The sequence below is a fragment of the Schistocerca nitens genome, chromosome 2, assembly GCF_023898315.1.
Source record: "Schistocerca nitens isolate TAMUIC-IGC-003100 chromosome 2, iqSchNite1.1, whole genome shotgun sequence".
Taxonomy (NCBI): domain Eukaryota; kingdom Metazoa; phylum Arthropoda; class Insecta; order Orthoptera; family Acrididae; genus Schistocerca; species Schistocerca nitens.
Genome location: NC_064615.1, coordinates 807,862,074 through 807,887,945, shown reverse-complemented (window position 1 = coordinate 807,887,945; position 25,872 = coordinate 807,862,074). Strand labels below are relative to the sequence as shown.

The 25,872-nt window shown below is 36.3% G+C and overlaps 1 protein-coding gene across 10 annotated transcripts in view; it reads right to left on the bottom strand.

The window, feature by feature from the left end:
* Positions 1-25,872, bottom strand: part of LOC126237066 (sodium bicarbonate cotransporter 3) — a 1,007,081-nt gene that overhangs the window by 53,387 nt on the left and 927,822 nt on the right. For 9 of the 10 annotated variants that reach the window (XM_049946852.1, XM_049946853.1, XM_049946859.1 and 6 more), the window contains one exon: positions 2,942-3,135. In XM_049946852.1, the coding sequence (XP_049802809.1) occupies positions 2,942-3,135 (194 nt within the window). Of the gene's footprint in view, positions 1-2,941; positions 3,136-20,782; positions 21,001-25,872 lie in introns of those variants that run through there. The other variant, XM_049946861.1, reaches the window with a different exon arrangement.

The following is a 25,872-nucleotide window of genomic DNA, read 5'->3' as shown; positions in this document are numbered from 1 at the left end:
TCAGAATTTCTGTGTATTCTGCATTTTACACATGACAGTGGATATGATTCCAATGATTAATGAATATTAATAATGGATACTGCTTAAGAAAGAATACACTAGGTAAAAGCAGAAGCCAAATGGTAATGAAATCATATGACAGACATTGGACGAAGGGGAAGATGAGTTCACTGGTTATCATAGAATATCATACTTTGGCAGGACTTCACAGAAAGTAGGCAAAAAGTTAAGGATGAAAAAGATAAAGCCAGCATTCTTCATCCCACAGAATCTTGGTGAAAGACTTGTAAATAGAGAGAAGGTAGTCTGAAAAGTTGACACTACTGGTGCACACTGCATCAGTTGTGACAGTTGTCCTGCCATGTATGTGGGGCAGATTGGCAGAGGGTTTGGTATTAGGTTCCTACAACACTAGAGTCTGAGGAATTCAAAATCTACTTTAAATAGCCACTTACATGAATCTGGCCTCTCCGTAACAGGCGTAACTAATAATTTAAAAGTCCTACCCAGAGAAGTAAAGGGTCAGACCTTAAACATTCTGGAAGAGATTTAAATTATTTGGAGTCTAACGTAATACCCCCAACACACCCTCAACAATCAGGCGGGGTTAACACATTACAATATACTGTCAAACTTTGATTGCCTTTCAAGGACATAATGTCACAGTTGTTCAACTGCTTTGTTATTGATTCTTGACTTCCTGTTATATGCTCTTGCATCTGGTCTATTTGGTTGTAACAGCTTTGATGCTGAAGGTTTTACAGTTTATGTGGGTATGCTGCGTAATGTGGGCCTCAGTTATTCTCATGATATTTGGATACATGCGAAAATGTTTGTAACTTTCCCCACACACATGAGCACATCGATTATCAGTGTCACCCTGCAGGGTTGGGCATTTGGAAGGTTGCTTCCTGGTAGGAAATGAGTTTTCTTAACTGTGGGTTTTCAATGTTGCTAGCTGGGTTTTTACCTTTCCTTGTTTTCTTATTTTGTTCTTTTCATTGTAGGTAAATGAGGTGAAAAACTGTTTTCAGCTGGTCAATATGAACTGTGACGCCTGCTTGTTGCGGGTAACAGTATTTTATTTTGAGGAGGTTGAATCCACCTCTTTCCTTATCAGAGGTTAAATGTTTTACTGACATATGAGTATTTCATATTGGCTGTCATAAGCACAGATTATTAGGAAAGGTATCTGTTTTTTATCATAATGTCAATTATGTGTTTCCTCTCTTGTAGATGCACACTCTAAGATTTGATCTGAAATCATAAAACCTTTCCTGTGAACATTCATACACAACTGAAAGTGGTTTATTTCAGAAATTTAAATATCAATAGCTTGAGGAGGTTACATATTACCTAGGCAGTGTTGTATCTTTGAAAGAAAGATATGAGAGGAGAGCAAGATAGTCTAGTGGACCACCAACATGAACAATAATGATGGCTACAGTCTTCTGTCATCTATGTTTCAAGCTGCAACATGTATACAGACAGACTGCATCACAAAGTTTGTCTCATAACATCTGGCTGTAAACATTTCTGCAGAGGAAAACATTGTACTGATCCATCTTAAGCACGAGTGCAGTGTCACATCACAAAAATTGCTCCTCCTGATTCACCAAAGTGAGCTACTAAAATTCCCTTGTAAATTATAATCAATAATGACAAACTCAACTGAGGAAAGTAATAACTTATAGGACACAACTGCTGATTACAGCTTACTGTCAGGAGCAGAAATGTTCAGTATTGCCAATAGATACATAAAAACAAAAGTTATGACTCTGTTATAGCTTTCAAAACAAACAGTTCCAAAAACTAGGATAGTGTTGCCACATTTAGTTTTATGTGTTCGAATTTGCAGTACTAAATATTTTACCTCAAGAAGGTAAATAATGACCAAAAATTTTGTCTAACAATTTATTTATCAATAAAAAAAACATTAGTTACTATCCTGCCACTCCTGATATTCAGACATACTACAAATATTATTTGTGTGGCTTTTAAGGAATTATATGGCCAGAGTGAAGATATATACTAAAGTTAATGTCGTATTACCTCAGTAATTACTTACACTGATAAAGGTCACTCTTTGAAACACTGATTCATTAATTTATGAGATCTGTAACCCCAAAGATTTTTTTGTATATTGAATATTTAATAATGAATAAAGGTGTTAATAACTTACATATTACTGTAACAGAATGAGAATAGGTTAAATCTTGGAAGTGTAGTTCACCAAGCTATAATTGATATGCCAAGAAATGAAGCTTTCAGAGAGACTTCATTCAGTCATTTTCCTCTCAGCACTACTTCAAATATCTTCACCAAATAAAATGCTGGGATTTTAGTCTTTAAGTTCTTTGTAACTCAGAAAACAGTACATTTCGTTGAAGGTTAATCTAGTTCAAAAGTAATTTTTACATTACAGATTAGGCCAGTCAAATCATATCACTTAATTATCCATAAGTGCACTGCAAATCCTTATTAAGGTAGTTCTGCATGCATAAGTACCACTACTATTTGTATTCAAGTCCACTGCAATAAGTTAAGCCAAATTGTGGTGCTTGTAAGTAAATGCTGAGTGTGATAGCTATAACACTCACAGCTGTAATTACAGTAATAAGCTCCAGTTCTTTGGGACATGAGAACTGTTTACACATCCTATCCAACTGAAAGACCTCTTTTATCTCAGGGTATTTTACTGATAATTTATTCATTTTACTGATAATGTATTCAAGAATACATATTAAAATAATAAGTTAGTAACTGTTCTTCATATAAATGTATACATCATAATAATATCAAATAAGAAACAAGATGCTGAGGCTAAAGCAAAAACTTGTCATGTAACGGCTGACTACTCTCATGTATGCATTATAATTCTCTCCAAAAATATGCATTGTTCTAAATATAATTTCACATAATTACATGTTAAAGTTTTTACCTGTTTTTACTAGGACTTTTCTTCTTTTTCTCTTCTTTCTCTTTGTAATTTCCTTCATTAACTTGTTTCCATATACCTGTCTTGTTTACTTCTTCAGAAATATTAATTGAGGCTAATGGAATCTTCATTATATTTCCATTTGCTAATGGTATTTGTAAATTTCCTGAGTGACCAAATTCCATTGGCTTTCCCTCCTAAATTGGGAAAAAACCAAATGATTCATATGAGCTGTCAGCAAGTAGAGAATGAAGAAGTACTTGCGCAAGCACTAAAAACTTTAGTAATGAAGTAGCTGTTACCTGTGGTTGCTCTCACAAATCAGTAGTTTTGTTACGAGTGATGATAACTAAGTAGGCAATTATACATGCAATAATGTCAGCTGCCCTCACTTGTCTGCCTGTTTGGGTGTGCGTAACCCCCCAATTTCCTCTCCTCCTCCCACCATGACTATCACAATGCAAGATGCAATGACACATACAGCATCGCTGCTGAATGGTGTGTGAGGAGGGGCATGGGCAGAAGTGCGCATCTGTGACGCACTGTGCTACTGAAGTAGCTATACATTATACAACATGTATATTATGCAACAAATTTAATAATTTTTAACATAGTTTATGTTCTCTGATGTAGAAAAAGATAATTCATTCCCTATTTCAACCTCTTAGTTTTTTTTTTTTTTTTTTTTTTTTTTTTTTTTGTCAGTCTATGTTCTTTCTCAGATTTCATCAAAATCTGTACAGCAATTCAGTCACAAAAATTTAACAGACAGAGTTACTTTTGAATTTAATAATATTAGTATTGAAGTATGGATTAAACAAGTCGAGGATTCTATAAGCGTTGTATTCACTGTGTTGGATCATGTTACATAGAACATATCAATGAATAGAAGCATTTTTGCAAACATGATAAACATCAGCTTTTTCAAATAGTAAATATTTTCCCCTAATTCACATAATATTCTCCAAATCAATAAATATCTTATACTACACACACTCTAAAGTATCTTACATTCTTCCTCAGTGTTCAAACCATCTCCATACCACATTTCATCAAAATAGGTTCAGTAGTTTAGTCATGTAAAGGTAAGAAATACATTTTACATTTATATTACTAGTATGGGAGTATGTATTTGGCCACTGAGAAATCCACCCAACTGGTGAGAAGCTAAGATATTCTGTTAATCCAGTCCTTACAGTTAGGATGCAGAAATTGACAATGATGTGAAGTACATTAAAAATGTTAATGCATAATGAACCCAACACACTACGGAGCAAATGTTTCCTTTACTGTTAACTCAAGATTTAGTTTCCCAAAGTGGAGGAAAATAGTATGACTGGGTTTTTATGATCACAGCATTTTTGTTACAAAGCATGTTAAATGAGTTTAAAAATGGAAGCCAATGAAATGTGGATCAAAAGATAAGTGGAACTGAGAGAGAAAATGATAAATAATAGACAAACATATAATTAACTAAACCATAGAAAGATAAATATGAAATGTATGGAAGTCCAGGTGTATGAAGACAGTTGAAAACGCACGAGAAAACTAGCAAATGGACACACACATGAACCAATAAATGAGAAAAAATAGAATACAATTTTAAAATGTCTCAATTTTTCTTCTTGTCTTACTTCTGTCTTATCTATCTTACACTCGCCTTCTCTGCCTTTTGTCCACACTGATATTCTCTGTTGGCCTGCTTAAGCCCAGTAGCATTCTTCAAGCCCACACTGTAATGTCATCTAGCTGTCTTGACTACAATTCTAATGTTAATCCTCCTTTTATGTATTTTACTACAGTTATATTCTTGCTATGACCATGAAATTCTACAAATGATGCAATGATGTTTTGTTATGTTTTAGTTACTTATATAATACTTGGACCCTTGATGCAAATTTAAAAGATTCTTCAGCATCTGAGTACATGATTAAATGCCTTTTCAGTGTTCTCTCTGTCCCACTGTTATTGAAGACATAGTTGCTGTCTTTAGGTTGGAGAGCTACCCATGGATCCACATGCTTACATCCACAAAGATACAGTCATTAACATTAAGTGCGTTACTTTCATTTAATAATAATAATAATAATAATAATAATAATAATAATAATGCAAAGGCCAGAAGCGAGTTTATAGTCTGATATCCGACTAGCATTGATGTCCTTAGAGAATGAATACATGCTCAGAACAAAGTAGTTCATGTGAAGAAACAAGCATCACCTTATTCAAGTAAGACTTCTCATCTCAGTGGATAAAGATATCCAAGAAAGACCTAAAACTGGAAAGTCAGATGGGAGTTTGAATCTTGTTTCTCCCTTATAAAAGTCCACTTTCCTAACAAGTATGTTGTTTCACTCAATACAACCTTCTCAACTTCTAAGGAGTTTTGCTGAGAGAATCCATTTTGAGATGTGAATCTTTCTGTTTCTCTGTTATTGATCTCTTGTATCCTGCAATTTCTGTGTATTTAAATGAAAGACTGACTAACATGACTGTTTGTGAATGTAGCCATTCTTGATGACAAGTTACTGTTACTATCACTGTCAGCCATAGATACATAGAGATTATATAATGCATCTGTAAACCTTTGAAATTGCATTGTAACTCTATTCTCTCCAAAATGTTGAAAGCTTTACCTGTGTTCTCAACTATAAACATGATTTAAAGGTTTTATTTTAATTACTAAACACAAATTCCTTTGCATAATTTTTTAAATTTCTCAGTGTCCTCTTCACTGTGTTTTAACTTTTCATCTGTAATCTTAACTGAACTGTCACTAAACGATGACACTTTCATTTTGAGATTGTGGTGCTCAGTCTTTAAACAGAAATCACATTTGAAGAGTCTCAAACATTTTATTGAGTTTTTCTGATAGTGCCCAACTTTATCTACTGACCTGGTGGAAATGCAGTGAAGTATCTGTTGCCACAAATTCTGTGATAAAATAACTTTTTTTCATTACAGAGAGGGTCATGTAAAAGCAATTCTTGGATTACCAGCAGCTTACCAACACATCATCTTAATGTAAACTCATTAATACCTGCATCAGTGAATGCTCTCAAACCATTTATTAAAAGATCTATTATTTGCTTTCCTCTGACATACACTTAGCAGTGTTTAAGAAGCAGAAAATCAAAGAGATACTCAACATTGTCTCTAAGCCTTTTGGAAGAAGAATGAAATCACAACATTACACTTGGCAATGAGAAAGTTTTCAGTTTCTGTAAAGCTCATATCACTCTCACTGGAAGCAGCTGCATTGTCATACCAAAAGAAGATCATATCCTGGGCTACCTTTATTTGCTTTCTTATTCATCTGTACTTCACATGTTTCCCCTACGGTGACTTTTGTACTGTTCTTAAAGAGAAGTTGTGATAGGTAGATTTAGATACATTAATTGTTTGAAGAGATTTAGGGAAACCACTGAAAAGCTAAGTTTTGTTAATCAGAGCTGGGCTGGATTTGAACCACTATCCATCCAAATGTGAGTCCAATGTGTTATCACTGCTCCATCTTGCTCAATGTTTATGGTCTTCATGACAACTGGCAAATCAGTTTCACAAGTAGGTGCAGGAGATATGCTCTCCTGACAGTCTCTGATCATGAACGTTTTATTTCTCAGTAGCTGCAAATTTTCTGGATCCCTAATATGAATTTAATCTAAATGAGAATTTCCTTCTTGCCATAATTTTCTGACTTAAACAGAAGACCTGGTTGAGCAAGATCGAAAATTTTCCTTCTAATATATCAAATGGCACTGTTTCCATCATCCTACCCACAAGATAGCTTTGCTGAACCTCAGAATCGTAGAACTACAAGCACATTGGATGATAAACATTTCAGCACTGAAAAAATGATCTAAGTGCCAGTTTCAGACAAAAATGGCTAGCAGGTACATGAAACATAAACCAAAACTCAGTCAATCAACACAAGACTACCACACAATGTTCCTTTTATTCTGTGGAGCAATATAAAAAAAAACTGGATGGTCTGAATCAGATGAATGATAAGACCATCTTTTGGTCTCCTAAGAAATTCAAAGAGAAGTTGCACCCTATGAAGGATAGTCATGGTCTCCACATTACCAGTTGTTTACAATATTCCTCATGACTGTGACAGTAGTTAAGTGGGACAGTTAGTCAGAATGTTTCACAGCTGTCTACTGGACATATAATACAAACATCTATAAATGCCTGCTTTTGTAGAATACAGCCTTACAAATAAGCACTACATCTTGCTTGTGGAAAAATGTATTCTAGCCCATACTTCAAACTAATGAGAATCATTGATCAAAGAGGCCACGGAAATTAAAATGTGTGTCAACAACTTTAACTGAGATATGAGTGGATTCATTACAGGTGATACAGACAAGCCATCGTGTGAATTACTTTTGAACACATTAACCGAAAACTGTCTTGAACAGCTAAATCGACAGCCAATGCATAATGGAAATATTTTAGATCTGGTAGCCACAAACAGACCAGAACTCATTGATGGTGTCAGTGTTGACACAGGGTTTAGTGATCATGATGTTGTCATTACGACTATGGTTACAAAAATTAAAAAGTCGGTCAAGAAGGCTAGGAGAGTATTCTTACTAGAAAGAGCAGTTAAGCAGTTGTTAGCATCCCACTTAGTAAATGAATCAACTTCATTTACTTCCGGTACAATGGACTTGGAAGAATTATGGGCAAATTTTAAACACATTGTAAATCACGCATTGGTCAAGTATGTGCCGAAAAAGTTAGGTTACGTATGGAAAAGACCCACCGTGGTTTAACAGCGCAATTCGCAGAATGCTCAGGAAGCAAAGGCAGTTGCACTTGCGGTACAAGAAAGATCGGGAGAATGAGGACAGGCAAAAGTTAGTAGAGATTCGAGCTGCTGTAAAAAGAGTGATGCACGAAGCATTCAACCATTACCACCGTCATACCTTAGCAAAAGATCTGAAAACCCAAGGAAATTCTGGTCTTACGTAAAATCGGTAAGCAGTTTGAAGGCTTCCATCCAGTCACTCACTGATCAGTCTGGCCTGACAATGGAAGACAGCAAAACGAAAGCTGAAATTTTAAATTTAGCATTTGAGAAATCTTTCACACAGGAGGATCGTACAAACATACCGCCGTTTGAGTCTCGTACAGATTCCCGTATGGAGGGCATAATGATAGACATCCTTGGGGTTGTGAAGCAGCTGAATGGGTTGAAAATAAATAAATCACCAGGTCCTGATGGGATTCCAACTCAGTTTTACAGAGAGTACTCTACTGCATTGGCTCCTTACTTAGGTTGCATTTATCGCGAATCTCTTGTCCAACGTAAAGTCCCGAGCGACTGGAAAAAAGCGCAGGTGACACCTGTATATAAGAAGGGTAAAAGGATGGATCCTCAAAATTACAGACCAATATCCTTAACATCAGTTTGTTGCAGGATTCTCAAACATATTCTCAGTTCGAATATAATGAATTTCCTTGAGTCAGAGAAGTTGCTGTCCTTGCATCAGCATGGCTTTAGAAAGCATCGTTCCTGCGAAAAGCAACCTGCCCTTTTTTCACATTATATCTTGCAAACCATGGATGAAGTGTATCAGATGGATGCCATATTCCTTGACTTCCGGAAAGCGTTTGACTCGGTGCCCCACTGCAGACTTCTAACTAAGGTACGAGCATATGGGATTGGTTCCCAAATATGTGAGTGGCTCGAAGACTTCTTAAGTAATAGAACCCAGTATGTTATCCTCGATGGTCAGTGTTCATCGGAGGTGAGGGTATCATCTGGAGTGCCCCAGGGAAGTGTGGTAGGTCCACTGTTGTTTTCTATCTACATAAATGATCTTTTGGATAGGGTGGATAGCAATGTGCAGTTGTTTGCTGATGATGCCATGGTGTACGGGAAGGTGTCGCCGTTGAGTGACTGTAGGAGGATACAAGATGACTTGGACAGGATTTGTGATTGGCGTAAAGAATGGCAGCTAACTCTAAATATAGATAAATATAAATTAATGCAGATGAATAGGAAAAAGAATCCTGTAATGTTTGAATACTCCATTAGTAGTGTAGCGCTTGACACAGTCACGTCAATTAAATATTTGAGTGTAACATTGCAGAGTGATATGAAGTGGGACAAACATGTAATGGCAGTTGTGGGGAAGGCGGATGGTCGTCTTCGGTTCATTGATAGAATTTTGGGAAGATGTGGTTCATCTGTAAAGGAGACCGCTTATAGAATGCTAGTGCGACCTATTCTTGAGTACTGCTCGAGCGTTTGGGATTCCTATCAGGTTGGATTGAGGGAGGACATAGAAGCAATTCAGAGGTGGGCTGCTAGATTTGTTACTGGTAGGTTTGATCATCACGCGAGTGTAACAGAAATGCTTCAGGAACTCGGGTGGGAGTCTCTAGAGGGAAGGAGACGTTCTTTTCGTGAATTGCTACTGAGGAAATTTAGAGAACCAGCATTTGAGGCTGACTGCAGTACAATTTTACTGCTGTCAACATACATTTCGCAGAAAGACCACAAGGATAAGATAAGAGAGATTAGGGCTCGTACAGAGGCAGATAGGCAGTCATTTTTCCCTCGTTCTGTTTGGGAGTGGAACAGGGAGAGAAGATGCTAGTTGTGGGACTAGGTACCCTCTGCCACACACCGTATAGTGGATTGCGGAGTATGTATGTAGATGTAGATGTAGATGACAAGTATCTCTGCTCTCACATTCTCATGCAGTCTAACTTTGGGATGTAGATGTAGGTGTAGATGTAGAATTATGCACTCAGCAATGCATGGAATCATGCACTTTACCCAAGAGACTGCATAGAAGTATATCCTGTAGTATGCATCATAATGAAAACAAAAACACACTGAATGATTTATCATTGGCACCATTGTAATTTCTGGCAGCAGTGGGTGCAAATACATTATTTACATCTTCAGACAGTGGAAAATCCAAGATGGCATAATAATAATAATTTGAAATGGGTTGAATGCTACTCACCAGAGAGGAGCCACTGAGTTGCAGGCAGGTACTTTTACGGTATATTTAAAAGCAGACTAAGTTTTGGACAAGTAGCTTAGTCTACTTCTGAATGCACTTTAAATGTACCTGCCTGCCACTGAACACGGTGAGCAGCAACTTATCCTATTTCATACTGTTGTTATTTACATTACTTCTTTGACAGTCAGTTGTTTCTGTGATGAAGACAATGGTAGATATGTTGTAGGCTTGGGTTTTCAATAAGTGAACCAAGGACATTCAATACACCTACTTATATGAAGCAATCATTTTTTAAGGGGTCTTGGATCCATAGACTTCTGCATTCACTTTACATCTCACATCTGATCCCCATAATGAGAGTGACAGTTTTATTACTGAAGTAATATGGAATTGTGTTCCATTACAAATGACAGCAATATCTATATAATGTTCTGTTAAAGAACAGTAACTGTAACCTAACAAACCTGTTTCAACTTTGTTTTCAATTTCATTTTGCCATCTGTCAGACATTTTACATCATCAGATGATAGGTTAAGACAGCAAAATTATTTACTCCTTTATGAGCTAAATGCTAATTAACTGAAGAGTTGAGAAAGTTAATTACAACACCAGGAGAAAAATTATATTAATCAACATTGGTTTTGAATAGTAATGGGTTATTTACAACAACAAAAATTACATTATGCATTATACTCAAAACTGTATAATAAGCTACCACAGAAAATAAAAGAAACAGATAAAATGTACTACTTTAGGAAAAATCTTAAGTTGTATTTGCAGGAACTCTGTTTTTACACTATAAGTGAATTTCTTAATAAAAACAATTGTAAGTAACTTTTGTCTCACAATGTTTCACTATATGTAATCTTTTGATAAGGAGCAAAAATACTGTAAATAACTTATGTCTCACAATGTTTAACTACATGTAACAAAAACTGTGTAAATATACAGATGTACATAAACTGACAACATCCATACATTTTAAAGTGTCTATGGATTGCTAAATAAACAAACAAATTTTGCAGCAAAAATACATAACTCCTTAAATGTGTGCACAAGAAGACCATGAATGAGTTCTCTGTATTAGTCTTACTGCCTTCTTCTGTGAAATTAAATATTTTGCCCTACATAATGAGGTGCCTCACAATGTAATTACACGGGGCATTATTTAATAAAAATAAGGAAAATACATAAACTTTGATTTGTTTCTTCTCAAGACCATAACTGGTGATGTTGTTGCTAAAATAAGTTTCTTGAGAGACTTAAGAAATAAAAAATATATTTTTTCAATATAAGCATCAAACTCTGAAACCCCTGTCTTTGTTATTAAGGAAAGAGTAAGTAGATGGATCACTGGGATGTTAAATAGATGAAATTTTGATGTTAGAATCTTCAAAATACTAAGAGGAATAAATGTAGCACTTGTCTCTTAAAACAAAAGCAAGGAGAGAAAGGGAGAGGGGGGCAAGGGGAAGGGGGAGGGGAGAGGGAGCAAGGGGAAGGGGGAGGGAATTAGGAATCAAAAGAAGATTAAGGAGTGTAGATACTGTCTTATATACATAAAACATCATATACATCTAAAAACAAAGATGATGTGACTTACCAAATGAAAGTCCTGGCAGGTCGACAGACACACAAACAAACACAAACATACACACAAAATTCAAGCTTTCGCAACAAACTGTTGCCTCATCAGGAAAGAGGGAAGGAGAGGGAAAGACGAAAGGATGTGGGTTTTAAGGGAGAGGGTAAGGAGTCATTCCAATCCCGGGAGTGGAAAGACTTACCTTAGGGGGAAAAAAGGACGGGTATACACTCGCGCACACACACACATATCCATCCACACATATACAGACACAAGCAGACACATTTAAAGACAAGTCTTTAAATGTGTCTGCTTGTGTCTGTATATGTGTGGATGGATATGTGTGTGTGTGCGCGAGTGTATACCCGTCCTTTTTTCCCCCTAAGGTAAGTCTTTCCGCTCCCGGGATTGGAATGACTCCTTACCCTCTCCCTTAAAACCCACATCCTTTCGTCTTTCCCTCTCCTTCCCTCTTTCCTGATGAGGCAACAGTTTGTTGCGAAAGCTTGAATTTTGTGTGTATTTTTGTGTTTGTTTGTGTGTCTGTCGACCTGCCAGGACTTTCATTTGGTAAGTCACATCATCTCTGTTTTTAGATATATTTTTCCTACGTGGAATGTTTCCCTCTACTAAAAACATCATATACAGGTAGATGAAAAAACAGAATGCAGGGTGACAGAATCAGTCTATGAAAAGGACGGCAGAAGCCTTATACAATACTAGCATCCAGTCTCATTGATCTCCATCTGTTGTAAAATCCTAGAACTTACTCTGTACTCAAACGCAACTGGTTCCCTCGAACAGAATTACCTCCTCCATGCCACCCAGCATGGATCTCAAACCGCTGATCATGCAAAACCCAACTTATGCTTTTCTCACATAACCTCCTGAAAGCCTTGGATCAACAGAGGTAAGCAGATGCAGTATTTCTTGACTGCTGAACAGAATTTCACTCAGTACCGTAACAATGCTTACGAACAAAATTACAGTCATATGTGGTCTCATACAAAATACGTGACTGGATTGAGGATTTCTTGGTAGGGAAAACACAGGATGTTATCTTGGATGGAGAGTCAGTGATAGAGATATAAACAACTCCACTTGTACCATGCTGGGAACTCTTGCTAAGCTCATATATGACCTGGCAGACAGAATTAATAGTAGGCCTAATTTCAGACTACTTCTTGCACATCATGTAGTTTTCCACAATGATGTACCATCTGAAAAATGCTGCACAAATGTTCAATCAGATCTTGATAAAATTTCAAAGTTTTGCAAAGTTGGTAACTTACTTCAACTGCTCACAAACACGTAACTGTGCACTCCACAACACACAATAATTTAGACTCTCATGACTACAATATCACTGAGTCACAAATGGAATTAATCAACTCATAAAAACACCTAGCTGTAACAATGTGTAGGGATATGAAATTGAATGATCACATAGGTTCAGTCATAATAAATCATTTGGCAGACTTTGATTCATTGGTAGGATACTAGGAAACTTCAGTCAGTTTACAAAGACAATTGCTTACTCATTCTGCACAAGGAGGAGCAGTATGAATGGTAGATTTTTTTTTTGACCCAGAGAAGAATGTCATATAAGTGCTGAAAAACCTGAAGTGGTAGACATTTGTAACCATTTGCACTGTAGTTAGCATCTATCTCCATAGTTTCAAGAGCCAGTATTAAGTGAGGAACCTATGCATATATAACAAATCTTACATATCACTCCTGTAGGGAAAGCGAAGACAATACTTGACTGATTACAGTGTGCACAGTGGCATTTAATTTGTCAGTCTCCCTGTGCTTCTACCTAAATGGAACAGGACTTGAAACATGGTACAGTGGGAAGTACCCTATGTCATGCACTTCACAGTGGTTTCCAGAGCACAGTGGTAGATTCAGATGTATGCATGATGCATGGACCACAAGATATATGGAAACTCAAATCTGGTGCTTCCAGTTTGAAATTCTAGTGTTCTTTTATTGGGAACAAGAGTAAAATGGCAGTAAATAAAGGCATTAATGAGTGGTAAAAGTTCTTAAGATGCAAGAAGATAAATGACACACTACGTTCAGGACATATCTTTCAAATCATAATCTTTTATCCTACACCAGTGTGTCTTACTGACATGTTATGTTGAGTAACTTATTCCTTATCTCTGTTGTTCGCATTCTTTTGCCTAGTATTTAGTTCTCAGAGCACAGCAAAGCTACTACAACTTATAGAATTTAATTTACTTTCTGTACATTATATATGGGTTCTTGTTTTTTTTTAATACTGTTACAGAAGTAAGACTGACTAAAGGGAAAAAAAGTAGGAAAATTATACGTACAAATTTTTACACATGTAGCTATTTTGCAAAAAATGTGAATCATTGTTTTTCAACTGAAAAAGATGTTAATCTTTATAAGGATATGTTACGTATTTAATACACATTTAGTTCTCACTTTTAAAAGTGACTTACATTACCAGCCAAAGCAGCAACTGATCTAGAGCAATCTCATTTGTTACATAATTACTTGTATACATTTTTATGTAGTGAATATATTTCCAGAGTGTCCAGTTTGATAACAAACTAAGTTGGGGACAAATATTGACAACCTGATAGCAACAACCCCATTTAAATTTTTTATAACTACAGATTGGAATGAGTGGTCTGTATTTTCTCTGAAGAAATTTTTAACAGCAAAGGTCATATTCAATAACATTTATTCCAGATGACCAGTTTCAACAGTTAAGACTATCATCTTCTGATCATCAAAAGATTGTGTTGTAAATTCTGTTCCGTTAGGACTGTGTTATGCATGCAATGTGGACATTATGGTGGATATATGTATCAATTCCACACAGGTTTGTTAAAAATAAAAACAGATTTGTCATAAATGCATCCAATACAGTGTGAAGAAAGCTTCTTATATGAAGCTTTTTATTGGCTTGATCATGTGCATGTACACTGGATTACTAATTTCATAAGGACGAAGCTGTGATCTTCAGATCCATAGATTACAGGTTATGAAATCAAATTGTGCGACAAAAAGTATGGTTATATTATACCATTGTAACAGACGCTCTTTTTATTATGAGTCTGTTACAATAGTACAAATACAAATGTGCAGTTTATTGCACAACATGATTTTATAACCTTTAGTCTGTGGATCAGAAGACAGCAGCTTACACCTGTGGAAACCAGTAATCCTGTGTACATACACATGGTCAAGGCGATAAAAACCTTCAAATCAGAAGTTTTTTTTCAATGAATTAACTGATTGCTCTTCAGCCAACAATATCAGGTATTTCCAAATAATACAGTTAAAAGTCACCTTGTTAAACTAGGGATGTGCACAAACATAACATTCCACTTATGCTTTTTAGATGTTGACTTGTGTAACACTTCACATTTGTACACATGTTTACACTGAGGTGACAAAAGTCATGGGATAGCGATATGCACATATACAGATGCCAATAGTATCACATATACAAAGTATAAAAGCTCAGCTCATTGGTCGATCTGTCATGTGTACGCAGGTGATTCATGTGAAAAGGTTTCCGATATGACTATGGCCGCAAGACAGAAGTTAACAGACTCTGAATGTGGAATGGTAGTTGGAGCTACGCACATGAGACATTTCATTTTGGAAATCATTATGGAGTTTGATATTCCGGGATCCACAATGTCAAAAGTGTGCTGAGAATACCAAATTTCAGGCATTGCCTCTCACACGGACAACGCAATGGCCCACTGCGTTCACTTAACGAGTGAGAGCAGCAACATTCGCGCAGACTTGTCAGTGTTAACAGACAAGTGACACTGCAGAAATAATCACAAAAAATCAATGTAGGATGTACAATGAACATATCCGTTAGCACAGTGTGGCAAAATTTAGTGTGCGTGTATGTGTGTCGGGGCTTATGGGCGCTCAACATCAAGGTCATCAGCGCCCCAGAATTTAGTGTTAATGGGCTGTGGCAGCAGGTGACCAACATAAGTGCTTTTGCTACTAGCAATACATTGCCTGCAGTGACTCTCCAGGGATGGTGACCATACTGGTCGGACCATGTCACCTGGTCAGATGAGATCCCAATTCAATTGGTAAAGGCTTATGGTAGGATTTGAGTGAAGTGGAGACCCCACGAAGCCATGGACCCAGGTTCTCAACAAGGCACTGTGCAAGCTTATGGTCATTCCATAATGATGTGGGCTGTGTTTATACAGAATTGATTGGGTCCTTGGTTACATTCAGCTACTTGGAGACCATTTGCAGCCATTCATAGACATCACATTCCCAAACGACAATGGAAATTTATGGATGACAATGTGCCATGTCACCGAGCCACAATTGTCTCTGATTGGTTTGAAGAACACTCTGGTCAATTAGAGCAAATGAATTGGCTACCCAGATTGCCAAACATGAATCCCGTTGAACATTTATCGGAGATAACTGAGGGGGTAGTTTGTGCACAAAATCATGCACTGGGACCACTTTCACAATTATGGATGGCTATAGAGGCAGCATGGCTCAATATATCTGCAGAGGACTTCCAATGACTTGGAGTCCATGCCATGCAACGTTGCTGCACTATGCCACACAAAACGACAAAAGGAGGTACAACATGACATTAGAAGGTATCGCTTAACTTTTATCACCTCACTGTATGTTTACATGACATATTGAATACATCACAGATCCACATTCTTTGAAAGGATTCTTTCAAACATTTATGTTAACTTTGCATTGTGTCATCTTTGTCTGCTGACACTAGGTGAATGGTAGTTTACTTTTTATCTTTATCAAATCCTAATTTTATTTTCTACTCTCTGTTCCATGCAGATACATAAACATAAAATAAGTTGTATTTTACAAACAGCATCTGAAATGTGTAACTTGAGAAGTGGTAACTAGCTCGAATGACACTGCATCTCTGTATGTAGAGTAAGATTTTCATTTGCAAGCCGTTCCCCTTTTCCAAGGGTAACATTATTACAATAGCATACAGAAGTAGTTTTTAAGCTAAAGGTTTTGTGGTCTTACATTCCTTGATTTGTTCCATGTTGATGGAGGGTCATCTTATACTGGGAACGGCAGGATATAATGTGAAGGAGACCGAGTTGTTTCAATACAAAGTCTATTTCTAGCTACTACTGTACTCACCAGTAAATACTGTATGCAGAAATTACAATGAAAAATATATGCTTCTGAAGTTAATTATTTCCTTCCATCCACACATTTACGTAAAAATTTAAGTGTAAATAAATTATTTACAAAGAAGATTTTTCAGCTCCCAGAATTGAATCTGTATCTTTCCAACTTACTCCACAGTCCTTCATCTGTAATTTTATTACTTTTTATTCATATACCACTACTACTACTACTACTACTAATAAGTATTGTACATGGTTTTTATTTTTCAAGTTCATTTCCATTTTATTTTCTCCCACAGATATCTGCTTTCTCCTTCTCATTAATTACATGTACTTTATTGTCCTCCTTTTCAGTTCTATCCTTTTGCGGGTAATCTACACCACTATTCGTGACCTCTTTTCCCCTTCTGTCCGATATGTAATATTTCTTACTTTGATATTCAGTCTACTAATGAATCTCTGTCAATTTCCTCCATCATCTTACCCACACCCTAGAGCCAGAATTGAGGTTGACATTCCAGCTTAATCCTTGGTAAGTAAGATTTCTTCCAATTGCTTTCCCTCTGCTGTGTCAAATGGAAGAACTGCGAGTTCAGACTAGATCTGTGAGCTTATCAATGTGCACCAATTTTTGCTCTCTGTAAGCAGGTGTTTTCCTACATTTGTTTTAGAATATAATTTGATTAATTTTGTAACAAGTGCTTTGATTCCTCAAGCTCGCTTATTCAGGTATTCAATTAGTACAAAACATTGCAAGTCTTCACTATCTTCAAATCCAATTAATGGTCATCAGTCACAGCTTAATAAGGATATTCAGTCTTTCAGTTAGTCCCAATAGTTCCTACTATCTTCTAGAAAATGCTAAGCCTTTCATATTCCAGGTTATTAATCTATGTCCTCCCAGCTGTGACAGACGAGCAACACCTTCATGCACAGAATCTAAAACCAATGTTTGCAAGGTTCAGATTAATTATTTTTGGAAAGGTAAAACGCTGCCGATAAATTCCAACTCTTGAAAATTCTCAGAAACAAAGTATTTGAATGACTGAAACAATTTAAACAATTTCAACTATTTTACTATCTCTCTCTCTCTCTCTCTCTCTCTCTCTCTCTCTCTCTCTCTCTCCCCCTCTCTCTCATTGTTCTCTATGAAGGGATACTGATATTTTAATTTAATCTTGCTCCTTATCCACCAAATTAGCAAGGAAAAATAAAAATATCAGACTTTACTCCTTTTTCAAAACATTTTAGTTCACTGGCAAAGAACAGTGATTACAAACTTCTACATTAACCTTTCTGCAAAACTGGTTTTTAAGAATTCCTGTCAGTTACATTCATAACAGAAAGCTCAGTTCACTCATTTGATATAGCATTGCCTGTGAAAAGCAAAGATGTGTTTCCAAAACTTGGTGCAGTATACGGTTTGTATGTCTTATGGTCCAGTACCACGGAACATATGGTTGAAGTGTCATTCACTAAACAAATCCTAAAATAAACAAACATTTCTCCACCATACTTTTTCTTTGATAGGAATAAGGAAGATTAATTTTTAACATCCCATTGACACCAAAATCATCAGAGAGGAAGCAAGTTCTGACTGAATAAGAATGGTCCAAGAAATCAACCTGGCCCATTGAAAGGAAACATCCCAGACTTTGCCTTAAGTGATTTAAAATAACAATAGAAAACCTGAATCTAGATGAACAGAAGAGAATCTGAACCCTGCTCAACCTAACCAGAAGTCCAGTGACTTGACACTATACCACTTCACTTGGTGTTGCTCGCAGACGTGCTAATCCTGCAGGACAACAGGAGATCCTGTACAGAGTTAGGAACTGCTGGAGTAAACCACTATTAGGCTGAAGCTGTAAGATAGAGCAGGAAGTACTGCTATGTCCAGTTGCTTATTTGGCAGCATCGTACTTTTGGAAAGCTAAGATTTGGGTTAGTAATCTAGTTTAGCACACAATTTTAGTCTATTAACTGGACCACTTTAATTACTGAGTATCCCTTTCATCAGTAATATGGCACTACACTCACTTTCACATTTCATGGTGACAGAGTCATGTGATTATTCTGAAATGTATAGTATAAAAATTTTCTGTGAATTCAAAAACTTTATTCTGGTTTATCATATTTGAATTTAAAGCTAATTTGCATAACTAACACTTATAACACATTCAGAAGTACTGATCTGCTTATTCAGTACCACTAGTTGCTATTTTTTTCAATACCTCAGATCATGTATTTGTAAGTTAACCTGTTAATCCATCTCCTCTCAAGTTTCAACCTTTCATCTGCCTGCATGTCTTAGCTCCTCACAGCTGTTGTTTCATTCACTGTAAACTCTCCAACAGTTTAACTTCATATATTGTCTGTGCTATTAATTAAAACATATTTCAGTTCTGAAAGGAAACCTTTGGAAGAAGTCAATTTTGCCACTGGTGTGGTAAATGCTTAGAAAAGATGGGAAGCAATTTTTAAAGCTAGAGATATTTCACTTCATAGTTTACAAACATAATAATGCAAAAAGTCCTTATGTCATTCACCTGGTAAGAAAATGACACATTCTAATGATATTTTCAAATCATATTTAGTAATACTGTATTCTTACAGTTCTCAGGAACATAAACGTGATCATATATTTTTCTACAGTATTGGGCTTTTTTTGAAACATATCATGATAAATGAAGACATTTCTCACATAACAGTATTGATAACCTGAAGGCAAATGGGCTGTATGACACTTTACAGTATTGACTGCAATGACCCAGCAGGTTAACAGAAAAGTTACCACTACAGGACCATATGAAGATTAGTCTGACATTCACATAAATGTCAACATGTCAACAAATGAAAACTTTATTGCACGAGAGTTTGGATAATCTAATCACAGCCTCCTACTACTATTTACAACTCTTCATTACATATTACTATGATGTGGCTCATTACAAACTTGTTATCCTAAGCACAGGCACTGTTCCTTTGCTACCGAATTTAACAAATTAACACAATAATTTTTTGTTCATCATTCATTATTACATTTGAACAACAGAATTACCTAAAAAATTGATTAGAGGCAAGATAGATTGTTTTTTATCATACATAACCAAAAGGTACATGTTTTTCATCATGGAAGTCCACACAAAATTTATAAAACAACACTTTAACAAAATCTATACAATGAAAGTTGTCTCTTTCTGAATATGTCATATAAAATCTATGAATGAAACAATCAAACCCAATTAAACACACATATCCTTCATAACAAACAAATCACTATAAAATACAACAATCAATGATCAATTTAACAATAAATACAACATTGCACTGATTGCAGAGCATTGTCTTTTGACTCAGATTGATTTGAATAATTGATAGAAGGAATGGATGACACCAAGAAATAGGAGTAACACACACAAAACATTCCGTTAGGGAAAAAATATCTACGGAGCAGTGCTGATTACATTCACAAGTGCAAAAGGATGTGATGTTGCTAGTGAAAACAATTCTTTAGATACAATTTTTGAATGTTCAAAACAATCTTCTCTTTTTCAGACAGGATATAGAAAATGTGTTTTGATGGAATAATGCTCAGTAGTAGACTGACACCAAAAGTATAAAATTTAAGAAACCTTGAACTTTTGAAAATTTAAGCACTTTCTCTAAATATAAATACAAAAAGAAGAAAGGAAAGGTGTTGTAAGGTAGGTAAGAATGTGCAGAAAGGTTGTAGACACTCTGAACCCAGCTCGAGGGAGAGACATAATCATCTGAGAGAAGACACACTCAAAACATTTGCTAGGTAGTTACTGAAGTGTATTGTGAGTTCAGTTTGTACCTGCTCCTTATATATCTCTCTTTGTGTTGGGTATAGAGTGACTCTTCCTCCTTCTTGCATGCATTTTAGGTTCTTTCCCTTTCTTCCTTTTTCTCTTATTTATGGAAGTAGCAATCCTGTTCCTGAAAGCTTGATTTATTAAGTTTTCTATTGTCATTTCGGCTGTACTTTCATGTTTTACATCAGTACAAACCATCTTTTCTTTTATCTGCATGTAATTTGAAAAGTTGTAATGCAAATTTTTATTTTTGTAAAAAAAATGTATTTTTTATTGCGTAGAAAAATTAAAATGTCTAATACTGTATTGTATACTATTATAAAAACAAATAAATACCACAACCATATATGTGGTGTGGTTTCTAAAAATATTTCTGTATTAGAAATGGACGACAATGATGTTTCTATTTGTGGTGTTATCATCTTTGGGAATGTTTATGTTAATCATTGCTTCACAAAATCTGTGGTTCCCTAGGTATCTTTAGTCTGCATTAGGCCTAAAAAAGATCAAAAACCAACACCCAATTAGCTTAGTGTTAAACAATAAAGAATAAAGAAGTGCAAAGCCAACAATAATCACTACATAAGGAATAGCTCTAACCAACAATATCTGACTGATTCCTCCACTTGCAAAGTGTGGTTATACAAACTTTCATTGTGAGAAAGAAATTTGAGCAAAGAGAACAAAATTAGTAAACCATCTGATCCAACAACACTATGAAAAAATGTTAATCAGTTATACTTCAGCCTTTGAGAAAGTTTTAATAATACTGATCTGCATGCAATCATGTAGAGGCAAATTGGAGCTACATCAAAAAACAAAATCACACCCCACAAGCCAGAAAGTTAAAAACAATGAGTGTTAGCTACTTAGTTAGTTATGTGTTCCTGTATCGTTTTCACAATAAGTAATATGTTTGGAAACTGCCAGCTGAACATGTTGCACACACTTCTTAAAAACTACTTATTTATATGATTATATGTTGTCCAGTTACACATCTGTAATTATTTATTGATGTCTTTTCAAGAACTTTGCTTCAAGGCTGAATAATCTGTTAAAGAGAAGTAACTTTAATCTGCATCTGAAAACACTGTTGCTGCTTTCACACATTCTATTTCCACTGGTTTATTGTAAAACAGCTTTACAGCTGAGCATTAAACTCCTTGCTGAACAAAAATTAAATTCATTGGTAACTGCGAATATATCTGTTCCTAGATACACTGTAAATTGATGCTTGATTTTCTCAACTATTTAAACAGGTAAGTATGAGATTTTTTTCCTCTAAACCCAATGTTAATTATAATTTTTTTATTCCTCAATGAATAAGTGAAGTGTTAAACCAAAATATTGTCCCATATGGCATCAACACCTCCTTGAGGACAAGAGTTAATCAGTGACAAGAGTAGTGTCAGGAACATTCAGAGGAACTGTGACAAGACTGCTATTATCCTCTATATACATACATGACCTGATGGACAGGGTGAGCAGCAATCTATGGCTGTTTGCTGATTACACTGTGGTGTTTGGGAAGATGTCATCGTTAACTGACTGTTACAGAATATGAGATGACTTAGAGCAGTTTTTAGTTGGTGTGATGAATGGCAGCCAGCTCTAATTGCACAAAAAATGTAAGTTATGCAGATGAATAGGAAAACCAATCCTGTAATGTTTGAATGCAGCATTAGTTATATGCTGCTTGATATGGTCATGTCAATTTCATATCTAGGTGTAACGTTGCAAAACAATATGAAATGGAATGAGCATGTAAGGATTGTAGCAGGTATTGGGAGAATTTTAGGAAAGTGTGCTTCATCTCTAAAGGAGCCTGCCTGTAGAACATTAGTGTGACCCACTGCTGAGCAGTACTTAAGTATTTGTGATCCCCCCAGATCAGATTAAAGGAAGAAATTAAAGCCTTTCAGAGGTGGGATGTGAGATATGTATGCTCAATCAACACACAGGTATTATGGAGACAGTTTGGGCACTCATATGGGAAACCTTGGAGGGAAGGGGATGTTCTTTTTGAGAAACATTATTAAGAAAATTTAGAAAATTGGCATTTGAAGCTGATTACAGAACGATTCTACTGCTTCCACTGTACATTTTGTGTAAGGATAATGAAGTTAAGAGAAAATAGGGCTCATACAGAGGTATATATACAGTCGTTTTTGCCCTTGCTCTGTTTGCAAGTGGAGCAAGAAATGAAAAGACTAGTAGTGGTACAACATACACTCAGCCATGCATCATACAATGGCTTGCGAAGTACATATGCAGATGTAGATGTAGAATGAAAACATGGAATTATGTTCACTCGCTGATTTTTGTGTGCCTAAATCTTGCAATTATTATCATCAGTATTATTATTATTATTATTATTGCTGGAGCAACTGAAGCTAAACATTATAGGGAGTCTTTTGTGTGATGTTTCTAGTTTAAGTTTGCATCAATATGAACACAACACAACTTGCAAATTTTTGCTTTTGGTTTATAGGAAAGTGGAGGACAGAGCCAAATCAGAGACTGAAAGTGACTGTGATGAATAAAGGTGCTCAAAACCTCATCCTGTTCTTTGAATGACAACATACTGGATATGAATAAGTTATCATATATTGTTAATATTTACAGCCATTCTTTCTCAGTTGTGTAGGATTATACACTGAGTCACGGGATAGTGATTTGCACATATGCAGATGGTAGTAGTATCATGTACAAAAGGTAAAAAAGGGCACTGCATTGGCAGAGCTGTCATTTGTGATCAGGCAATTCATGTGATAGTGTTTCCTACGTGGTTATGGCTGCACAACAAGAATTAACAGACTTTGAACATGGAATGCTAGTTGCAGCTAGACACATTGGACATTCCATTTTGGAGATTGTTGAGGAATTTAACATTCCGAGATCCACAGTATCAAAAGTGTGCTGATAATACCAAATTTAAGGCATTATCTCTCACCTTGGACAACACAGTGGCCAACGGCCTTCACTTAATGATCGAGAGCAATGGTGTTTGCATAGAGTTGTCAGTGCTAACAGACAAGCCACATTGTGTGAAACAACCATAGATATCGATGTGGGATATACAATGAACATATCCGCTAGGACAGTGCAGCAAAATTTGGCATTAATGGGCTATGGCAGCAGATGATCAATGCAAGTACCTTTGTTAACAGCATGACATCACCTGTTATTAACACATGGACTCAAGTTGTCAACAAGGCACTGTGCAAGCTATTGGTGGCTCCATAATGGTGTGGGCTGTATTTACATGGAATGGACTGAGTCCTCTAGTCCAACTGAACCAATCATTGACTGGAAATGGTTATGTTCAGCTACTTGGAGACCGTCTGCAGCCATTTGTGGACTTCCATATTCCCAAACAATGATGTCATATTGCTGAGCTACAATTATTTGTGACTGGTTTGAAGAGGATTCTGGACAATTTGAGTGAATGATTTGGCCACCTAGATTGCCTGACAAGAATCCCATCCAGCATTTATGGGACATAATTGAGAGGTCAGTTCACGCACAACATCCTGCATCGGCAACACTTTTGCTACTGTGGATGGGTATAGAGTATTTTACAACATATATTGTGTTCGAACATTATGAATTACCTTGAAGAAAATGGTCTATTGACACACCGTCAACATGGGTTTAGAAAACAACATTCCTGTGAAACACAACTAGCTCTTTACTCACATGAAGTGTTGAGTGCTATTGACAAGGGATTTCAGATCGATTCCATATTTCTGGATTTCTGGAAAGCTTTTGACACTGTACCACACAAGCGGCTCATAGTGAAATTGTGTGTTTATGGAATATCGTCTCAGTTATGTGACTGGATTTGTGATTTCCTGTCAGAGAGGTCACAGTTTGTAATAATTGACGGAAAGTCATCGAGTGAAACAGAAGTGATTTCTGGCATTCCCCAAGGTAGTGTTATAGGCCCTTTGCTGTTCCTTACCTATATAAACAATTTGGGAGACAATCTGAGCAGCTGTCTTCAGTTGTTTGCAGATGATGCTATCGTTTAGTCATCAGAATATCAAAACAAACTGCAAAACAATTTGGAAGAAATATCGGAATGGTGTGAAAAGTGGCAGTTGACCCTAAATAATGAAAAGTGTGAGGTCATTCACATGAGTGCTAAAAGGAACTCGTTAATCTTCGGTTACACGATAAATCAGTCTAATCTAAAAGCCGCAAATTCAACTAAATACCTAGGTATTACAATTATGAACAACTTAAATTGGAAGGAACACACAGAAAATGTTGTGGGGAGGCTAACCAAAAACTGTGTTTTATTGGCAGGACACTTTGAAAATGTAAGAGACCTACTAAGGAGACTGCCTACACTATGCTTGTCTGTCCTCTTCTAGAATACTGCTGCGAAGTGTGGGATCCTTATCAGATAGGATTGAAGGAATACATCAAAAAAGTTCAAAGAAAGGCAGCACATTTTGTATTATCATGAAATATGGGAGAGAGAGTCACAGAAATGATACAGGATTTGGGCTGGAAATCATTAAAAGAGAGGCGTTTTTCGTTGCAACGGGATTTTCTCATGAAATTCCAATCACCAACTTTCTCCTCTGAATGAGAAAATATTTTGTTGACACCGACCTACATAGGGAGAAACAACCACCATGATAAAATAAGGGAAATCAGAGTTCATATGGAAAGATATAGGTGTTCATTCTTTCCGCACGCTGTACGAGATTGGAATAATAGAGAATTGTGAAGGTGGTTCGATGAGCCCTCTGCCAGGCACTTAAATGTGATTTGCAGAGTATCCATGTAGATATAGTTGTAGAGGTAAAGGTGGCTTGGCTCAGTGTTCCTGCTGGGAACTTCCAACAATTTGTTAAATGCATGCCATGCTAAGTTGCTGCACTACGTCAAGCAGGAAGAGGTTCAACACGATATTAGGAGGTATCCCCTGACTTTTGTCACCTCAGTGTATATTTGCACAGTAAAATAATCTACCTTCTGGTGTAACAACCAACTATCCTACAGAAGATAAAGAGCAAAAGAATACAAAAGCTAGGCCATGTAGTCCATATGCCAGATGTAAGACAGGCGGAGATGGCACTAGAGGGGAAACAAAACACCAAATGCCCCATTGGATGACCAAGGCAGCACTGGATGGACAACCTGATGAAGGACCTACCAGCCCTGGGGATTGAAGACATCTGGAGAAACCGAGCACAAAACAGGAAGAAATGGAGGCAGTGTGTGGAAGCAGCATGTGGTCTGTAGGCCTGTGATATCTGGATATCTAGCTAAAATAATGTTGATGGAGAAACACTGTTTACAAACACATATTTTAGTGCCTTTAATGTGTTTCTGGCAATTTACAAAGGCATAT